The sequence below is a fragment of the Notechis scutatus genome, chromosome 1 (genome assembly GCF_049901735.1).
Source record: "Notechis scutatus isolate UNSWTSFEM ecotype Mainland chromosome 1, rNotScu1.2, whole genome shotgun sequence".
Taxonomy (NCBI): Eukaryota; Metazoa; Chordata; class Lepidosauria; order Squamata; family Elapidae; genus Notechis; species Notechis scutatus.
Window position 1 is genome coordinate 59,498,802 of NC_142009.1, and position 16,520 is coordinate 59,515,321.

At 36.8% G+C, this 16,520-nt stretch overlaps 1 protein-coding gene across 2 annotated transcripts; it reads left to right on the top strand.

Moving 5' to 3' along the window:
• The first annotated feature begins 5 nt into the window (after positions 1-5).
• Positions 6-15,232, top strand: SUPT7L (SPT7 like, STAGA complex subunit gamma). Of its 2 annotated transcripts, XM_087965320.1 has the most exons (6): positions 6-291; positions 2,767-2,819; positions 4,732-5,401; positions 7,772-8,096; positions 11,317-11,554; positions 13,795-15,232. In XM_087965320.1, exons 3-6 carry the CDS (start codon positions 4,989-4,991, stop codon positions 14,058-14,060), a joined length of 1,242 nt encoding a protein of 413 aa, XP_087821446.1. In that variant the 5' UTR covers positions 6-291; positions 2,767-2,819; positions 4,732-4,988; the 3' UTR covers positions 14,061-15,232. The 2 variants fall into 2 exon arrangements, with proteins under 2 accessions (XP_087821446.1, XP_026537323.1); XM_026681538.2 differs by lacking the exon at positions 2,767-2,819 and having other exon boundaries at positions 30-291.
• Positions 15,233-16,520: the final 1,288 nt, after the last annotated feature.

Genomic DNA, 16,520 nt, shown 5'->3' on the forward strand with positions numbered 1-16,520 from the left:
CGGCCCCCCTCAGGAAACTGCTTTCCTGGTGCTTCGGTTCCGGGAGAAGCGGCCCTTCTTGAAGGGGTGGGGCCCATTCCAGGCTGCGGCGGAGGGGAAGCGGGCGAGCGGAAAGAAAAAGGGGATGCGGCCGTGATTTCAGGGCCAAACGCTGGGCGCTATTTGATATTCCCCCCCCCACTCCCCAAAAAGTATCACCAAGCTAGGCCTTGGGGGGGGGGATACCTGAGGCTGGGGACTTCCTGAATCCGGTTTGGTTGAGCGTTGCGGTAACTGAGAGTCTTTGGGATGGTAAGACCGCGCGAGGACACGTTGTTGCTACGATTTAAGTTGAGATGCCTGGGAGATGCTTTGAAATATCAAATCTATACAATCGCATTCAGTGGATACAACCCTCTCTGTGGTTAGCCACAAAGAAAACGGGGGGAATTCGGATGTGAAGCAGCTGTGCGAGCTTCTTTTTTGGGGGGATGAAGACCTGTGCACCAACTTTTCTCCAATCCGATGCGCACATCGGGTGTGTGCGGATATATTCACATTTTCAGAAACCATGGCTACTAGAGGGCACCACCAGGTTGAAGAACGTTTGTAGGCAAAATTATAATTCTGCATTATAAATTTGACCATAAGTATTCAGTCCTATGGTCTCCAGTGGCCTTTACCTCCAGAGGAGGGTGGATAGCATTTTAGTCAAATCCCTCTGTAGCATGTCAGCCCTAAAACCAGCCCAATTTGATCTAAAATGAGACCAAGAAATTCATATTGGGACTAAAACTACTTTTATTAAGTTTGGCTATAGTAACAGAAACTTGTAATTTTGCTTTTGGTTTACCATCTCCCTGTCTTAGATTGTGCCAATTGAGAAGATGTCTGAATTATTTCTGTCTCCTTCATTATTTGGACTTATACAGTGTTCTTATTGCTTTGGTAATGGATCTTAGGCAATTTTAAGAGCTAGAGCTGTCTGGAATAGAAATGCTTTAATCTACAATATGTGGAGAGTTTATCAAGGCTAAAAACAATCATATGCTTAGAACCCAGTCATAAATGTGAACAATAACAAGATCAGAATATGTCCACTGTTGATAAGTTGTTTTGTCTATTTACAGGTCATGGAATCTAAATGATACTGCCCATCTCACTTTCAGAGTGACTCTGGATGGTGTACAGTTAAAAGGATAAAAAAATGAAATATAAAAACATTTAATGAGCATAGATCTCATGTAATAAAAATGAGCAGAATAACTATTTGACTATATATCATAAGCACCAATACTTTACTTGCTAGAAATAGATTTATATTTTATTTTTATTTATTTATTTATTTATTTTGTCAAGAGCTTACAATATAACAGAAACAAGAACAAACATAAGTTTAAATACAAGAAATAGGAACTAATTGGGGACAACAGGACAGGGACGGTAGGCAGGATTGCGCACATGCACACCCCTTACAGACCTCAGGAATGGGGTGAGGTCAATAGAGGTTAGTTTGAGGGTAAAGGGGTGGGGGTTTGAGCAGGTGACAACAGAATCAGGTAGTGAGTTCCAGACATTGATCACTCTGTTGCAGAAATCATACTTCCTGCAATCAAGCTTGGTTTTTATTATATTTTTATTATCTATATTACAGATAGTCCTCAACTTATAACCATTCATTTAGCAATTGTTCAATTTTACAATGACACTGAAAAAGAATGATTTATCAAGTCTCACATGTATGTCTTTATAACATCCTTTGGATCATGTGATTAATATTTGAGTGTTTGGCAACCGGCATGTATTTATGATGATTACAGCATCCTGGAGTCATGAGATCACTGTTTGGGATCTTCTAGCCAGCTTCCGGCACTTAAAAATTGCAGTGATTTGCTTAATAACCATGGCAAAAAAGGTTGCAAAATTGGGCACAATTTACTTTATTAATCACAATGCTTAGCAACAGAAAATATGTCCCAATTGTGGTTGTAAGTCGAGGACTACCTGCTGTTGCTGATCTAATAAATGACAGTGTGAATAAGTTCAAAATAAACTTGAAAGCTTTTTGTGTAGGTCTGTATTAAATGATCAAGTCTATTTCCAATTTAGCTGGTGGCTTCATGGAGATATCTATGTAATTGTCTTGGCAGTAGTACAGAAATAGTATGTTATAACAGTACCTTCTACTACTAATTGCTCTACTGAGAAATTTATATTTGTTAAATAGCAGCATTTCCTTGGTTGGCACCAACAAAGTCCTATCCCTATATAGAGCTTTAAAAATGTATTTACTTCATGAATAAATCTAAGCTAGAAAACTAGAGATGTTCCATTTTCTTCATTCTGCAACTTATAATTCATTCCTCAGAATTGTATCCTGTTGGGTGCAATTAAGAATAACATCGCAGGACAAACAAAGGGTTCTGCTTGGCTTTTTAAAATTCCTCCAGCTTCTTTAGGATTATAAATTATAAATCCTAAATGCAACCAGTTTGATCTAGCAATTAAGGCACTAGGCTCATGAGTTCCAGTCCCACCTTTGGTATGAAAGCTAGCTGGGTGACATTGGACCAATCATTCACTCTCAGCCCAACCCGTCTCATAGTGTTGTTATTGTGGGGAAAATAGGAGGAGGAAGGTGTGTTGGATATGTTTGCCACCTTATTTGTAAAAATAATAAAGATAGGATACAAATAAATAAAAAATAAATGATTTGTATAAAAAGAGGGAAAGTAAGGCTTGCTATACAAGATTCATTTATTTCACTGTTATTCCTTCCTACAAAAGTTGAAGATGATTCTGCAGCAAGAAGCTCCGTGAATAGAGACTACAAGCTATTGGTAATTACATAATAAATATGGAAAAAACAGGGACTGATTCATGTACTCTTTAAATGTATGATAGGTGCTATTTCTGAGCTTATTTGCTTTGGTTGCTGTTGAGATCTAACTTTCTTCTCAAATCTAATCTATAGGACTTTGTTCTCTTAGAAATATTTTCTGCCTCCATGTCCTGCTAATAAAGAACATGCAAAGTATGCTGTTTAGGAATGATCTTTCCTGTGTTTATAGAATATTTCATATTTAACATTAGTTAAAATTCATAATAAGATAGTTCTTTTACTTCTAGAAGGGCAGACGTCATATATTAGTGTCAGATTTCATGCTTTAAAAACAAGATATACAATTTTAGACTTAAGAATGCTACTAAATGGGGAAACTGCAATCTAATTCATAAAGATGATATGAAAATTAGCATAAAAGTAATAAAGCACATTTCAAATTAAACATTAACAATGTTATGAAATGATAAATAACTTATGTCTTAGGATCTAAAATCGTTAGTAATGTGGTTCAGTAGTTCACTTACTTGTGAATCTTTGGGATTAAGACATCAGTTTGCATAGATTGTCTATTGGTAGCTCCTTCTTTACATTCTTATAAGCTGTTGCTTTTATAGTCATAGTATATAGCTATCTGGTTTTCTGTCAATCTCTTTTTAGGCCATATTTGATTTTTTCCAATCATAGTTTTCACCATTGTTTCTTGCCTTCATATTATGTATGCAAGATATTTCAGCTTTAACTTCCAGTGAGCACTATGAAGAATGAGATTAAAAAAAAACAACTTTATATTTAATTTTGTTAATTTTCTTAGAGAAGGTAAGAAGATATCCACCTCCTTCAAAGTAATGACATGGGGAAATTTTCCTATCATCTAAATGTAATTATTCCTCATAGCATGTTCTTAATTCCATTTCAGATTTCACAATGCCTTTTCCTCTGATCTTTCCACCCCCTGCTATTATGTTTATGGGTACATTATGCAATCTTGGAATCATCTCTTATTCCATTTTCTAAGAATAGAAGATATTGTATGAATGCCAAAGGGACAAATTTCTGTTGGAACGTTTGTTTAAAAAGTGTGTTAACTTTGAAGATTAGTTGTTGCTTGGAAAGCTTTTTTTGCCTAGTGAATGCCACTCTTTTGTAATATCTGAATAAAACTTCTCTCTCTTTACTTCTTTGGTAAATTAGTTTTTCTCCTTGCAATACATTTGCCCTTTAACTTTGCCCAGTCTCCATGTTTCCCTGTATGTGTGTTACCTGCACGTGTATTTGCATAAGAGTGTATTTTCTATGTGAGAAAAAATAGTTGGAATATCCAATGCTGGATGAATTAATTTTATAAAGAAGATACTTTATTTTATGGACTATTAATTTTAATCAGTAATTAATATAATTCATACAATTACATTGTATAATTTTGGGGCATGGCTTCTTTCAAGCCGACATGAATATATGTACTTGCATATGTGCTACATGTCTGCATTTGTAGGATGGACATAGGGAGCAATCTCCAGGATTAGTTTTAGTTGATGTGGCAATTTTAGGATTGATAAAGTGGACAAATATGTTATGACATATAACTTTTTTTCTGTGTTTATATTTTTATCGCCTTTGTTGTATTAGGATTAGAACTGGATCATCTTGAAATTTTCTTTAACAACAACATCAACAACAACATCAACAAAATTTTCCTCTGTTCTCTTGCTAAATATAGTAGTGAGATGTTTCTTTATCTTTTGTACCAAAAATTACTCAGATAAAAACCCCTGCGGCAATAGTTCCTTGAAAAATATAAAAGGCAACAGTTACTTTGTTTTGTCTCTAGGTTTGATATAAACTCATGGGTCTTTTGTGAGACAGAAACCATAACTTGTTTTGCCAATTTCTTTTCTTTTTCCCTCTAGGGACACTAAGAAAGTTACTTCTTAAAGAAGATGTCGCTGAGTTAATTTAAATTGACTGTATTACTTAATGAACTCTTCAGCTGCAATGAGAACTCAATAGTACATTTTTAGACTCCCTGCTCCCCACAATTTGCCAAATCAAAAAACCCGCCACCTTTTCACAAGGATACCACAGAGTCAGTCTTCTTCATAGGACAATTACTTTGTTATCTGAAATATTACCTGAATATATTCCATTTGGTCAACCAGTAAAAAAGATGCTCCGCTACTGGGGTGAGATCCCTGTTTCTTCCAGTCAGACCAACCGCAGCTCTTTTGACTTGCTTCAGCGGGAGTTCCGTACTGTAGAGGTCCAGGATCCTCCATTGCATCAACCGTCAGCTAATAAGTCTAAGCCCACAACCACACTTGATAGTCCTTCAGAGCCCTGTAGCCTCACCATTCATACGGTCCAGCTAATTCAACATAACAGGAGGTTGCGTAGCCTCATTGCCACGGCTCAGACTCAGAACCAACAGCACCTGGAGGGTATCAAGATGGAAGGAAGTGAGCCTTTGCCAACTTGTCCTGGGTCCCCACCTCTCCCTGATGACTTGCTTACTTTGGATAGTAAAACACCCAAGATGCCATTCCAGTTGAGGCACAGTGATCCAGAAAGTGACTTTTACAGGTATGTTGTGAGAGCTTTGTTATAGTGACCATTGGATTAGGCTGAACTAATCTGAAGTTTACATTCCACGATGCTCAATACCATTTCCTCTTCCATTTCCATTATCTTAATTTTAAACAAGTCTTTTCTTGTGAAATGATCCCTTGCTGGATTCTGGTCCCGTAAGTAAATCTGGAAAAATGCAGAATTGACCATTTGTTCATTATAAGTGCGGGGGCTTTTGCTGTCAGGATATAGTCCATTTTTGTAATCACTCAAAAGGCATTTTTACCTTTTATACTATTAACTTTAATCTTTGGAAATGAATAACTAGCCTTTATAAGATGAACTAAACATGGCAGGTTTGGGACACCTCACCTTTTCTGCCCAGAATCCCATTTTTGTTTAATGTCCTGGGGTCTTAGGCTGTAATGGATTAATCACGTTGTGTTCTGTCCCATATTCAGTAGCAATCTGCCAATGAACAAATGTCTCTTATTTTTTTGAACCAGCACAGCAAATTGTGTATGTATTCTGAGATTGCTGGAGTCTCAGAATACAGTATTGGAACTAGTGAAAAATGCCTGGCTGTCACTGATGGCAATATTTAAGGGTGGCACCTGCTGCAAATTTCTGTTTCAAAGGGAAAGGAAAAGGTAATTAGGAAAGGAATTGGTACTGCCAGATCAAAATCAGAAAAGGTAGAGAATAAGCTTTTCTATTTTTGAATACTGGATGCTAGGCAATCTTGTTTATAATTTACTCATTCTTTGTTTTATCTGGAAGGAATTTTGTATCGGGGAATGGATTTTTGTTATACTTCAGTGACTCGAAAATACAACCCAGCAGGTGTAATGTTTTATAAAATAGAAGCAATTGTAAGAAAGCCATCTTTGCTTTCCTGGATCTGTTTTCAAACTATCATTTATCTTTGAAGAGGCCAATAGGTTCAGCCTATGGTTTTATTTGAATGGACTTCAGCTTTTTCTGCACCTGTCAAATCAGCCCAAATTCCTTCATCTTCATGCACTGATTAAATGGAGAATTGGAATCGGCTAACTTTGCATTGTGATAGAGTTTCGTATCATTTCTTCTGAGAATGTTTAATGGATAGTGATGAAAAGTAAAGAGCCATTTTGTAATACCTGAAATGTCACTAATACTAAGTCATGTTTGGTTTTTTAGCTTATCAGATGAGTGGTTGTTTTGGAAGTATATAATCTCTCTCTCAGCCAGAAAAGAATAGGGAGATACTAATATTCTTCTATTCAGAGGTGTCTGCAGCATGATGAATACCAACTTGACAGAACATGAGTTACACAGAAAAGGCATCAAGTAAAGTTTTGGTATGATTGCAAAAATAATAATAATCCCATTTAAATCTCAAGAGATATTCCTCAATTTGCATGAATCTGATGCTTTCCAGATGTGTTGGAGGATACTAACCAAGGGTGAAGGACACTCTATCCAATACCTGTGGGAGATATTAAGTTAGGGAAGGCAGATTGAGCTTGATGGATTTATGTTGCAACTTTATATTTTACTCTTATAATTCCGTATTGTAGTTTTGTTAATCAAGTTTTGGGGATCTGAACAAGAAAATTAGATTTGTCAGTTGTCTGTATGTTATTAGATTGTAAAAAAAATTATACATATAAAATATACTTCACAGAACTGAAGTTAAGGTTAAACAGAAGCTGATTTTTTCCAGAATATGATTTGTAAAAACTACAAGATCTTAGTCTTTAGTAGAATGGAGATTCTATATAAAGTTTTGTAGTTACCTCATGAATGTCTTGTTTTAGGGAATCTTGATCTAATAGTTTTGACATATTGCATAAGAAAACTTGTTTGTAAAAATAAAAAAGGCCAATTATTGTTCAGTTATAACGATTATTGTATGAAACAGTAATTTTAGGCAATAATCCTTCAGATAATTTTTTTTAATGTGAATATGTTGCTTTGAGCTAAAATCTAAAAAGCTACATATGATATTTTAAAGTAAACAATGTTAACTGATTTTTTTTGCAATAGCATTCTCTTTATTGCATATTTTTATTTCAGAAAAATTAATTATGAAATAAAACCAAACATGCTACTACGGAGGCATATTTTTTATGTTTAAAGCTAGGTATTCCAAATGTCCATGGAGATTCTCAGTCATCCAGGTCATGGTTGTCCCAAAGGTGCTTTTTTCAAGAGGCAACTGGACTTTCTGGTTTTTCTTTGAAGACATTTCGCTTCTCATCCAAGAAGCTTCTTCAGCTCAGCTGAAGGACGACTAGGTATTCCAAGTTAACTAGGATGTTATACATGCTTCAAATAGTTCTGAATACATCAGCATGACTTTTGTCTTTCATTTTCATTGTTATTGTACATTATCTATTTTAGAGGCAAAGGAGAGCCAGTAATAGAGTTGAGTTGGACTTCTTGCCGCCAGCTTCTTTATCAATCTATAGCTACCATTTTAGCTCATGCTGGCTTTGAATGTGCCCATGAAAGTGTTCTGGAGACTCTGACAGATATTGCTCATGAATACTGCTTGAAGTTCGCCAAACTTCTGCGTTGTGCTGTGGATAGAGAAGCTCGGCTTGGACAGACCCCTTTCCCAGATGTTATGGAACAGGTCTTCCATGAAGTGGGCATTGGCAGTGTGCTCTCTCTGCAGAGGTTTTGGCAACATCGAATTAAAGACTATCATAGCTATATGCTACAGGTAAGTTATCAGAGTAAATTTCTTTGAATATCCCAACAATAACACCTCATCTTGTTCACATGAATTTTATTTGGCTCTTTTATAGTATACCCCTACATATCTAAACTGCCTCATCCACTATATATGGAATGGAAAAAGAGAGTTTGTATATTACTGTCCCCTTGCTCCCACAGTTCATCTTCCTCAAGTGGCTTCATGTAGATATTGATGAACCTGAGATACGGATTTCTGTGTTGTTCTGCAGTTAAATGACATGAGGCTAAGCATATATCCCCTGTGCTACTGTCTGGAAACAGTATTGGAGAAGGCGTAGAGCCATTTACTCATTGTGCCACTTCTGATCAGACACTAAAAGTTTTCTATTTCTGAAGATTAAGTTATGCACTTCCAATTTTGACTTGATTAGGGAATGATTCAGCTATAACACGAAGTAATAACAATGCTTTCCAGAACAGTTGTTTTTGTGTCTTCAAGTAAGTTTTTAACAGTTTTCTTGGCAAGGTTTCTCAGAAGTATTTTACTTTTGCCTCTTCCCCAGGACTCAGCAAGAGTGACTGCCCCAAGGGCATTGTGGGTTCTGGAGAGAGTGACATTGAATGTAAGCAGGTCTGTTAAATTTGGAGAACCCCATATTTTCTAACTAAAATGTAGTGGGCTAGCATGAAGTTGAGGACGGGTTCTCCCAAAACAGCCCTGATATAGACATTGAAATCCTCTGCTATTACCCAAGACAACTTATTGAAATCTTAAAATGATGCATTTCTCAGGACAGCATAAGAATTTGGTGCATTTATGGGGGTTTTCTCCACTACTCACTTCAAATTGGGATTTTGTTAGAGGTGGTAAAATTTCTGTTTTCAGAATTTCCTATTATTTAGCAGTTATTTTCTAGATTGCTAAATCAAGTCAATACATGAAAGAAGTGAGTTGACCAGAGTTTCATGTAAGACGGGAAACTATATGAATGTTTTAATGTATAAGTTCAGTCTGCACCTTAAAAGCAGTTTGTAATCATATGATTGATTGTGACCTACTGCATCTGTATTCTTTCCTGCACTATCTGCCCCTCTCTGCAAAAATCTCCATTATACAGGTGAAATTTAGATGCCTGGTGACTTTCCATCACAAGACTTGTGATTTCTGTTTTGGGATCTTAGCATATTTACACATGTTTGGAGTTGAGAAGAAAAAAAGGACCATTCTGGACACACACACACACACATCCAATGCTGTAACATCAGATCAAATCAAAAACGTTCTGACTTGAATCTCAAATATGATTCCAATAATGGAATTGTAACACATTTGGATGTTACAAAAGAAACAGAATCATCAGCCAAGTTAGGCATCCTTTTCAGTGCCAGGATATGCACTTTTAAAATTGAATTGTTTGGCCTTCAAAGGCTGGCAATTGTATGACAATGGCATTGTGACATCAATGAAAAAGCAAGGCTGAATTTTTGGGACTTTTGTTGTCTTTTGTGGAATCGGAAGACTTTTAAAAAGTAAATTATATGTGCATAATTCAGTGGAATAAAAATATTTTTCATGAGGTTAGCTATCGGGACTGTTTTCAGTTACTTTTTGGAAAAACTACATTTGAAAAATAACTACCATCTATGTAGTTTGTTCTGACAATGAATTCAGTGAAAGGTGAAATATGTATCATACCTATTCGGAAGGCCAAGACTGATTCTAAGAGGAAGATTGCGGATAATTTTTATAGCAATAACATGAGGCAGGTGTGGCAAGGGATTCAACAAATTACCAATCATCAACCGACCAATGTCATCCCTGCTGGGGGGATGCTTCATTGGCAGAGGAACTGAATCATTTCTTTGCTCGCTTTGAAGTAGAGACATCAGAGACAGCTAAAATACAACCACCAGCCAATTGTAGCCCCCACCTCATTGTGGAGGAACAGGAGGTGAGGAGCATTCTGAGGGCTGTGGACCCTAGAAAGGCTGCCAGTCCTGATGGTATCTCTGGCCAAGTGCTTAAAGACTGTGCTGATCAGTTGGCTGGAGTCTTTACCGGGGGGGAATGAGTCTGCCTACAGAGATGAGGTGGACCGGTTGCTTTCGTGGTATGGAGACAATAACTTGGTCCTCAACACCAATAAGACCAAGGAGCTTATAGTGGACTATAGAAGGAACAGATCAGACATCCAGCCCTTGCTTATCAATGGAGACCGAGTGGAGCAAGTGGCCAGTTTTAAGTTTCTGGGTGTTATCATAAAAGAGGACCTGACCTGGGGTGCCCACATTGCAGCCCTGGTCAAAAGGGCCCAGCAGAGATTATATTACCTGAGACTTCTCAGAAAACAACAACTGAATGAAAAACTGCTGGTGACCGTCTACCGCTGCACCTCTGTATGGTTTGCTAATTGCACAGTGGCAAATAGGATGGCACTCCAGAGGGTTAACATCATTGCCCAGAAGATCATTGGTTGCCTTTTCCCCTCTTTGGAAGAGCGTTATAGCTCCTGCTACCTTAAGAAAGTTCAAAACATTCTCAAAGATCCATCTCATCCTAGGCACCCTTTTTTTGAACTATTAACATCTGGCAGATGTTACAGAATAATAAAAAAAGGACAAATAGGCTGAAAAACAGCTTCTATCCCAGGCAGTAGCTCTGTTGAATTCTACTGTATAGTGCAGTGATGGTGCGTTGTCGGGGGGGTTTCAGTTCAATGTGTGGAGTGTGAAGGATGTGTGTTTGTTTTTATTTTCATGGTCATGATGTGCACTGAAGATAACGTTTGATTTCGTTGTACGAGGTGCAATGACAATAAACTAAAACTAAACTATACTATCAGAACTGTGCATTTGTGCAATCCAGGAGCCAGGGATTAATTGCATCACGACACAAATAATCTGGTTTGTATGCTGTGCTAAACATGGTTTCCTTAACCAAGAATTGATAAACTGGAATTGGCTGATCATGAACCATAAATCACAAGGGCCAAGTTCCCATGAATACATAGAACCCCATAGAAACAAGCAACATTATGGCTTAGTGTGCTGGGTGAACAAAGCCTTTGCTTCTCTAGTTTATAAGATCCAAGCAAATCAGACAAAAATGCTGGAGGCTTAGTCATGAAAATGACATCTTCATGAGGGTTAATTTGTCACAGAAGCAGTAGCTGTGTTGTACCTTCATGCATCTAACAATTGATTACAACCAGGCTGTTCTTTTTTATTCCATGACTTATCAACAGGTTAGCAAGCAACTCTCTGAGGAGTATGAAAAGCTTGTAAACCCTGAGAAGGCAGCAGAAGATTTGAAACCTGTGAAAATCAAGGAAGAACCTGTTAGTGACATCACATTTCCTATGAGTGAGGAGCTGGAGGGGGATCTTGCATCTGGAGACCAATCATTGCCTGTTGGAGTCCTTGGAGCTCAGAGTGAACGCTTTTCATCCAACTTGGAAACTGAGGCCTCTCCACAAACTTCTGGTACATCTTATTTTTATTTTTCTCAGGCTTATACCTTGCATCAATCATAACTAATTATAAGTACTCTATGCTCCTAATTTATAGTAAAAAAGATGAAAACAATAAACACTTTGGGGCACTTGCACAAGATGGCTGCCACTGTAACATCACTAGTTATAAGGTATGAGTTGTATTACCATCTTTACTTGGCCATCTAGCCAGATCATCCTATTCCTGCTTATGTTTGCACTTTGCATGTACATACATGGCAAGACTTCAAAGGTATAGGCTGCAGGCACTCCTTAATTTTATCTTTTAAGAGAGTTCATGGGTCCAATATGAAGCCTAGATGCATTTTGAAATATATATATATACATCTTGGGACTTCAATACCTCTGGGTTCCCCGGTTCTAGCTGAAGGTTGTGACTATATTGTGGTGCTGGTAGAAAGGAGATACTGGGATATCAATGTAACAGTTTTATCATTTGTCACACTGGCTTGTCTATTAAGCCTTGACATGTTATTTACTTTTGGAAGGTAAAGGCAAGGTTAGAGGACAAAGTCAATAATCACTTTTCTAATTAAAACAGCTAGGAAAAACAACCCTACAGCTCGAGTGAAGGAAATTGCTAATGATATCTTTTGTGAACTGGCCCTTAAAATGTTAAATTTGCTTCTAGCTGAATTAAATTTCCAGTGTTAGATAAAGTTAGCTTGGAAATTGGATGTTAACAAATGCTATGTCTTTATAATTTTTTAAGCCCTAAGGAGTTGTGATTTGGTTTTTAATGCTTGCTGGCTCAGAATACTTGCCATCTGTCCGTTTCTTGTACTTATAAACAACACACTTTAAAATAACTGCTTAGGCTGCCTTAACACAGAAACTAAGCTGTAATATGATTTACTGATAGTCCTCAACTTAAAATCACAATTGAGCCCAAAATTTCTGTTCCTAAGAAGACAGTTGTTAAATGAGTTTCACTCTATTTTAAGACCTTTCTTGCCATAACTGTTAAGGGAATCACTGCAGTTGTTAAGTTAGTAACACAGTTGTTAGGTGAATCTAGCTTTCCAACTGACTTTGCTTATCAGAAGGTCGTAAAAGGTGATCACAGGATCCAGGGCACTCAACTATCACAAATACATGCCTGTTACCAACTGCCCAAATTTTGATCATGTGACCATGGGGAAGCTGCAAGGGTTGTAAGTATGAAAAATGATCACAAGTATTTGTATTTTCAGTCTAAGCCACTACGCTGACATATGCATTCAAATATGCATTCAAGTATGCATGCAAATATGTGGAAAGATGTTATGTATGATGTGGAAATGATGTCATCTTTTGTTTACTTTGAGATGCATTGGAAATTTTAATGGATGTCTAACCAGGGTTCCCCAACCCCCAAGCCATGGCCCATTAGTGGGCCGTGGACTGTTTCAACCCAGGCCATGGGAGAAATGGGCAAGTGCATGTGTGTGAAGCTCCAACTCATGCAAGCTGAGGTCACTTGCGCTTGTGTGCACTTGTACGAACAGAGAGTGTTTGCGCTTGTGTGTAAAGCCCCATTTGTGTGAACGGAGCTTGGTGTGCAAGCACCCTCTGCTTGCACAAGTGGAACTTTGTGAGCACAAGCACTCTTCTCTCGCATGAGGGGAGCTTCGTGTGCCTGCTGCTCTTGTGAGTGGGGCTTTGCGTGCAAGCGCAAGCACCCTCCGCTTGTGTGTGAAGCTCCATTTGTACGAGAGGAGGGCACATGCGATGTTATGTGGTTGCTAAAATTGACACTGAATTTTCTACAATACCTTAAAAATTTATTCTGAGGGAAATGGTGCAGCCAAGTATTACTAGATCATTTGGGAGCAAATCACTCATTGCTTGATATGAATGTTTGATGTTAATATGTTGGTAATATGTTTTCATTAGATGGCTCTTGTTATGGTTGGATTCATTTATTTGGTATATTAAAATGACCTAATGTACATGTGTTTTAGAACCATTAAATGGGTCCTGGAGTGTCTTCTTATTTTTTCCCTCATCTTCAGTAATATTAATATTTAACTTAGTACATTGCTAAGTAATGTACTCTTCAGTAATATTAATATTTAACTTAGTACATGATGAGTTAACAATACTGTGGATTTACACTCTCTTCAGAATATTTTTAGTTTTGCATTTTTTACTGATTGATGAGAAAAGCCTTTCCTAACCACCTTCCCTCCATCTCTCTTTCTCTGTCTCTTCCCCCTCCCCCTTTGCCAGGTGGTGAGGTGAACACTTCTCCTCTTTGGAACTTGGCCCCAGTAAAAATGGAACCACAAGAGAATGAAGAAGGCAATGTTCATGGGCACCACGGAGTCCTAGGTGGTGATGTATTTGAAGAGCCAATGTCAGGCATGAGTGAAGCTGGGATGCCACAGAGCCCAAATGGTTCTGAAAGCAGTTATGGTTCTCATTCCCCTGATAGTTTGATGGGCTCTTCACCAGTTTTCAACCAACGCAGCAAAAAGAAGATGAAGAAAATGTGAATTATATCTGGGAAGTTCTGAGAAAGTGAACTAATTCAGAAAAATTAGGACTCTTATCAAGAAAATAATGTTTGAGTTGATGGATTTTGCATGTTGTGATTACTGTTCTACCTGAGAGACTTTCCACCATCTGAAGGTCTAGATGGCTTTCAATGTAGCAAACACCATACAGCAGGGGGTCCCCAAACTTGCCAAGTTGCCAAGTTTGGAGACCTCTGCCAAACAGTAACATTGGTTTGGCAAAAAAAAAGGAAAAAGAAGAGAGAGGTGTAAGTGACTTTTGGTGAAAAAAGATCAACTCTAATTACCCATGGAATCTTATAAACCAGCGTAGTTTCTGGTTAGTTGGATTTTAGCTTAAGCAATGGTGCAAAGTATCTTTAATTTGAAGAGTGGAAACTATGGAAGAGGCATGAGAACTGTATGACGTTGTAATGGAAATCTGTAAATTCCATTTCAGTTTTGTTACATGTTATACTGTTCATTTTTTGTCTATGAATTTATATTTTGAAAAACAGGTTTTTAATACAGAATTTTTCTTCCAATATAATTACTATTACCATTGCTTTTTGCTCAAAATCATGGCTGATACCTGCTTTTCCTTTTAATGAACCAACTCACCATATTTAAAGCTAATAGAAACTGGTGAATTTTATGTATTTATGCTTTTTATGTTGTTTTATGTTTTTAATATTTTTATATTTTATTGTATAGTACACAGATTGCTTTGATCTATGATTGGTAAACAAACAAACTTTTATGAACTATATGAAGCACTATTTTAAAAAATGTGCATAATTTTATTTTCTTTATGCTAGTCCAGAAGGCCAATTTACTCAGAACATTCATCCAGCTCTGCATACAAATCTCCTATGACTGATTTCTTAATTTTTTTGTACTTGCACTCTGAATATATAGTTGAACTTAAGTTGAATGCAGCTGAGAGTAAACTTTGAAAAATATGACATCTTCAAAACTGTGCTTTTGGTTAACATATCATAATGTACTATTCCTTTAGAAGTTTTTGTTTCTACCGTTGATGTGTAATGCTAAATATAGATGGACACTTTATTGATCTGTGGAGGGTTTGTATGATACATGCTTTTAATTGTTGATTTTTTTACTTACTCTTGGACATCATTTTTTAAAATAAATGTTCCCTTTTTTGATAATCTATTGCTTGATTTCCTGTGATTTGAGGTTTCGAAAATCTTTTTTATTGTACCAGATAAAGCTTAATCTTTAAGGCTTAAATATTTTGTGTAGGCTATTGTTCAACTACTGACATTTTAAGAAGTGCTCAATTAAAAACTGATTTGAAATGCAACAACCATGCTTCCTAATTATGCAAGAGGTTTCATTTAATAAAAAGAATAAATATTTAATGGAAATCCTGCAAGCAAAGACTTTTAAAATTGTTAGGTTAAAATACATTTTGAAATTATATTTTTATAATTTCTATAAGATTTTTTTTGAATGTGTTGGAACTTTTTATAAAGAAACTTTTCAGAACAAAGAAGGACAAGGTGAATATATTACAAGAATAGGATGAAGTGGTCATGAAAATTTCATGCCAAAATTACCTTCTTGGAAGTTTCTAAAACTCTTAATCTGCAATAAGTCCGTCTTTTTGCTTCCAAGTTGATGATAATGACTGGATTAAACTCTTATCTATTACTTCCTTCACAACTCTGCAAGAACAGACAGTCAATACTGTGCTTATTGAATTGTATCAAAACTCACAATTGTCTGAAGTTCGAAATATAACCTGGCAGGTACTCTTATCTGGGAGTTTTGTTATCTACTTTAGAAGAACAGATTGGATTTATACTGCCTTAAACACAATAAATATCTTTAAAAATTGTTGAAGCTGTAGGTTACAGAAATGCTGAGGATTCTTTTAATTCTTGTTAGACTTTACTCATAGAACTACAATTGTTCTTTCTGTAAGAGGAGGTTCAAGTAATTTAAATTTATAAGATAGAAATACCACTGACTGATGTCATTTTGAGAGACCACACATTAAGCCACAATTTTGTTTACTGTGACTGCAAAGAACTATTTCATTGAATAATGCACAGTTACCTAGACTCTTACAATAGGCTAAATCCATTTTTGCTGCTTCTAGACCTTTTCAGACCTTGCAGAAATTCAGAGGCAAAATGGTGCTCTTCAGTGAGAACATTTGATGATAAAAACAATCTAACCAGTAAAATAACTCCACTAAGCTTCTGGGATTTCAAGTCACCTATTTTCTTTAAACTCCCAAATTCCTAAAAATGAAGAGTGGAAAACATCCGCTGTGGCTCCTTTGATGACATTCTATTTATTGCCTTGCTGCTCGCTCTTCTCGCGATCCTCAGTCTGAAAGTAAGGAATAAGCAGTCTCTGACTGAAAAAGGTTGTCCCCACCATCAGCACAAACAATGGCTAACAAGCATTGATAGGTGGTGTGATAGG

What these genes read in the sequence shown, in the direction of transcription:
- SUPT7L (XM_087965320.1), top strand. Translation starts at nt 4,989, where the DNA reads ATGCTCCGCTACTGGGGTGAGATCCCTGTTTCTTCCAGTCAGACCAAC. An exon ending in ATCATAGCTATATGCTACAG is followed by an intron (nt 8,097 to 11,316) that starts GTAAGTTATCAG and finishes ACTTATCAACAG; the next exon opens with GTTAGCAAGCAACTCTCTGA. An exon ending in GGCCTCTCCACAAACTTCTG is followed by an intron (nt 11,555 to 13,794) that starts GTACATCTTATT and finishes CCCCTTTGCCAG; the next exon opens with GTGGTGAGGTGAACACTTCT.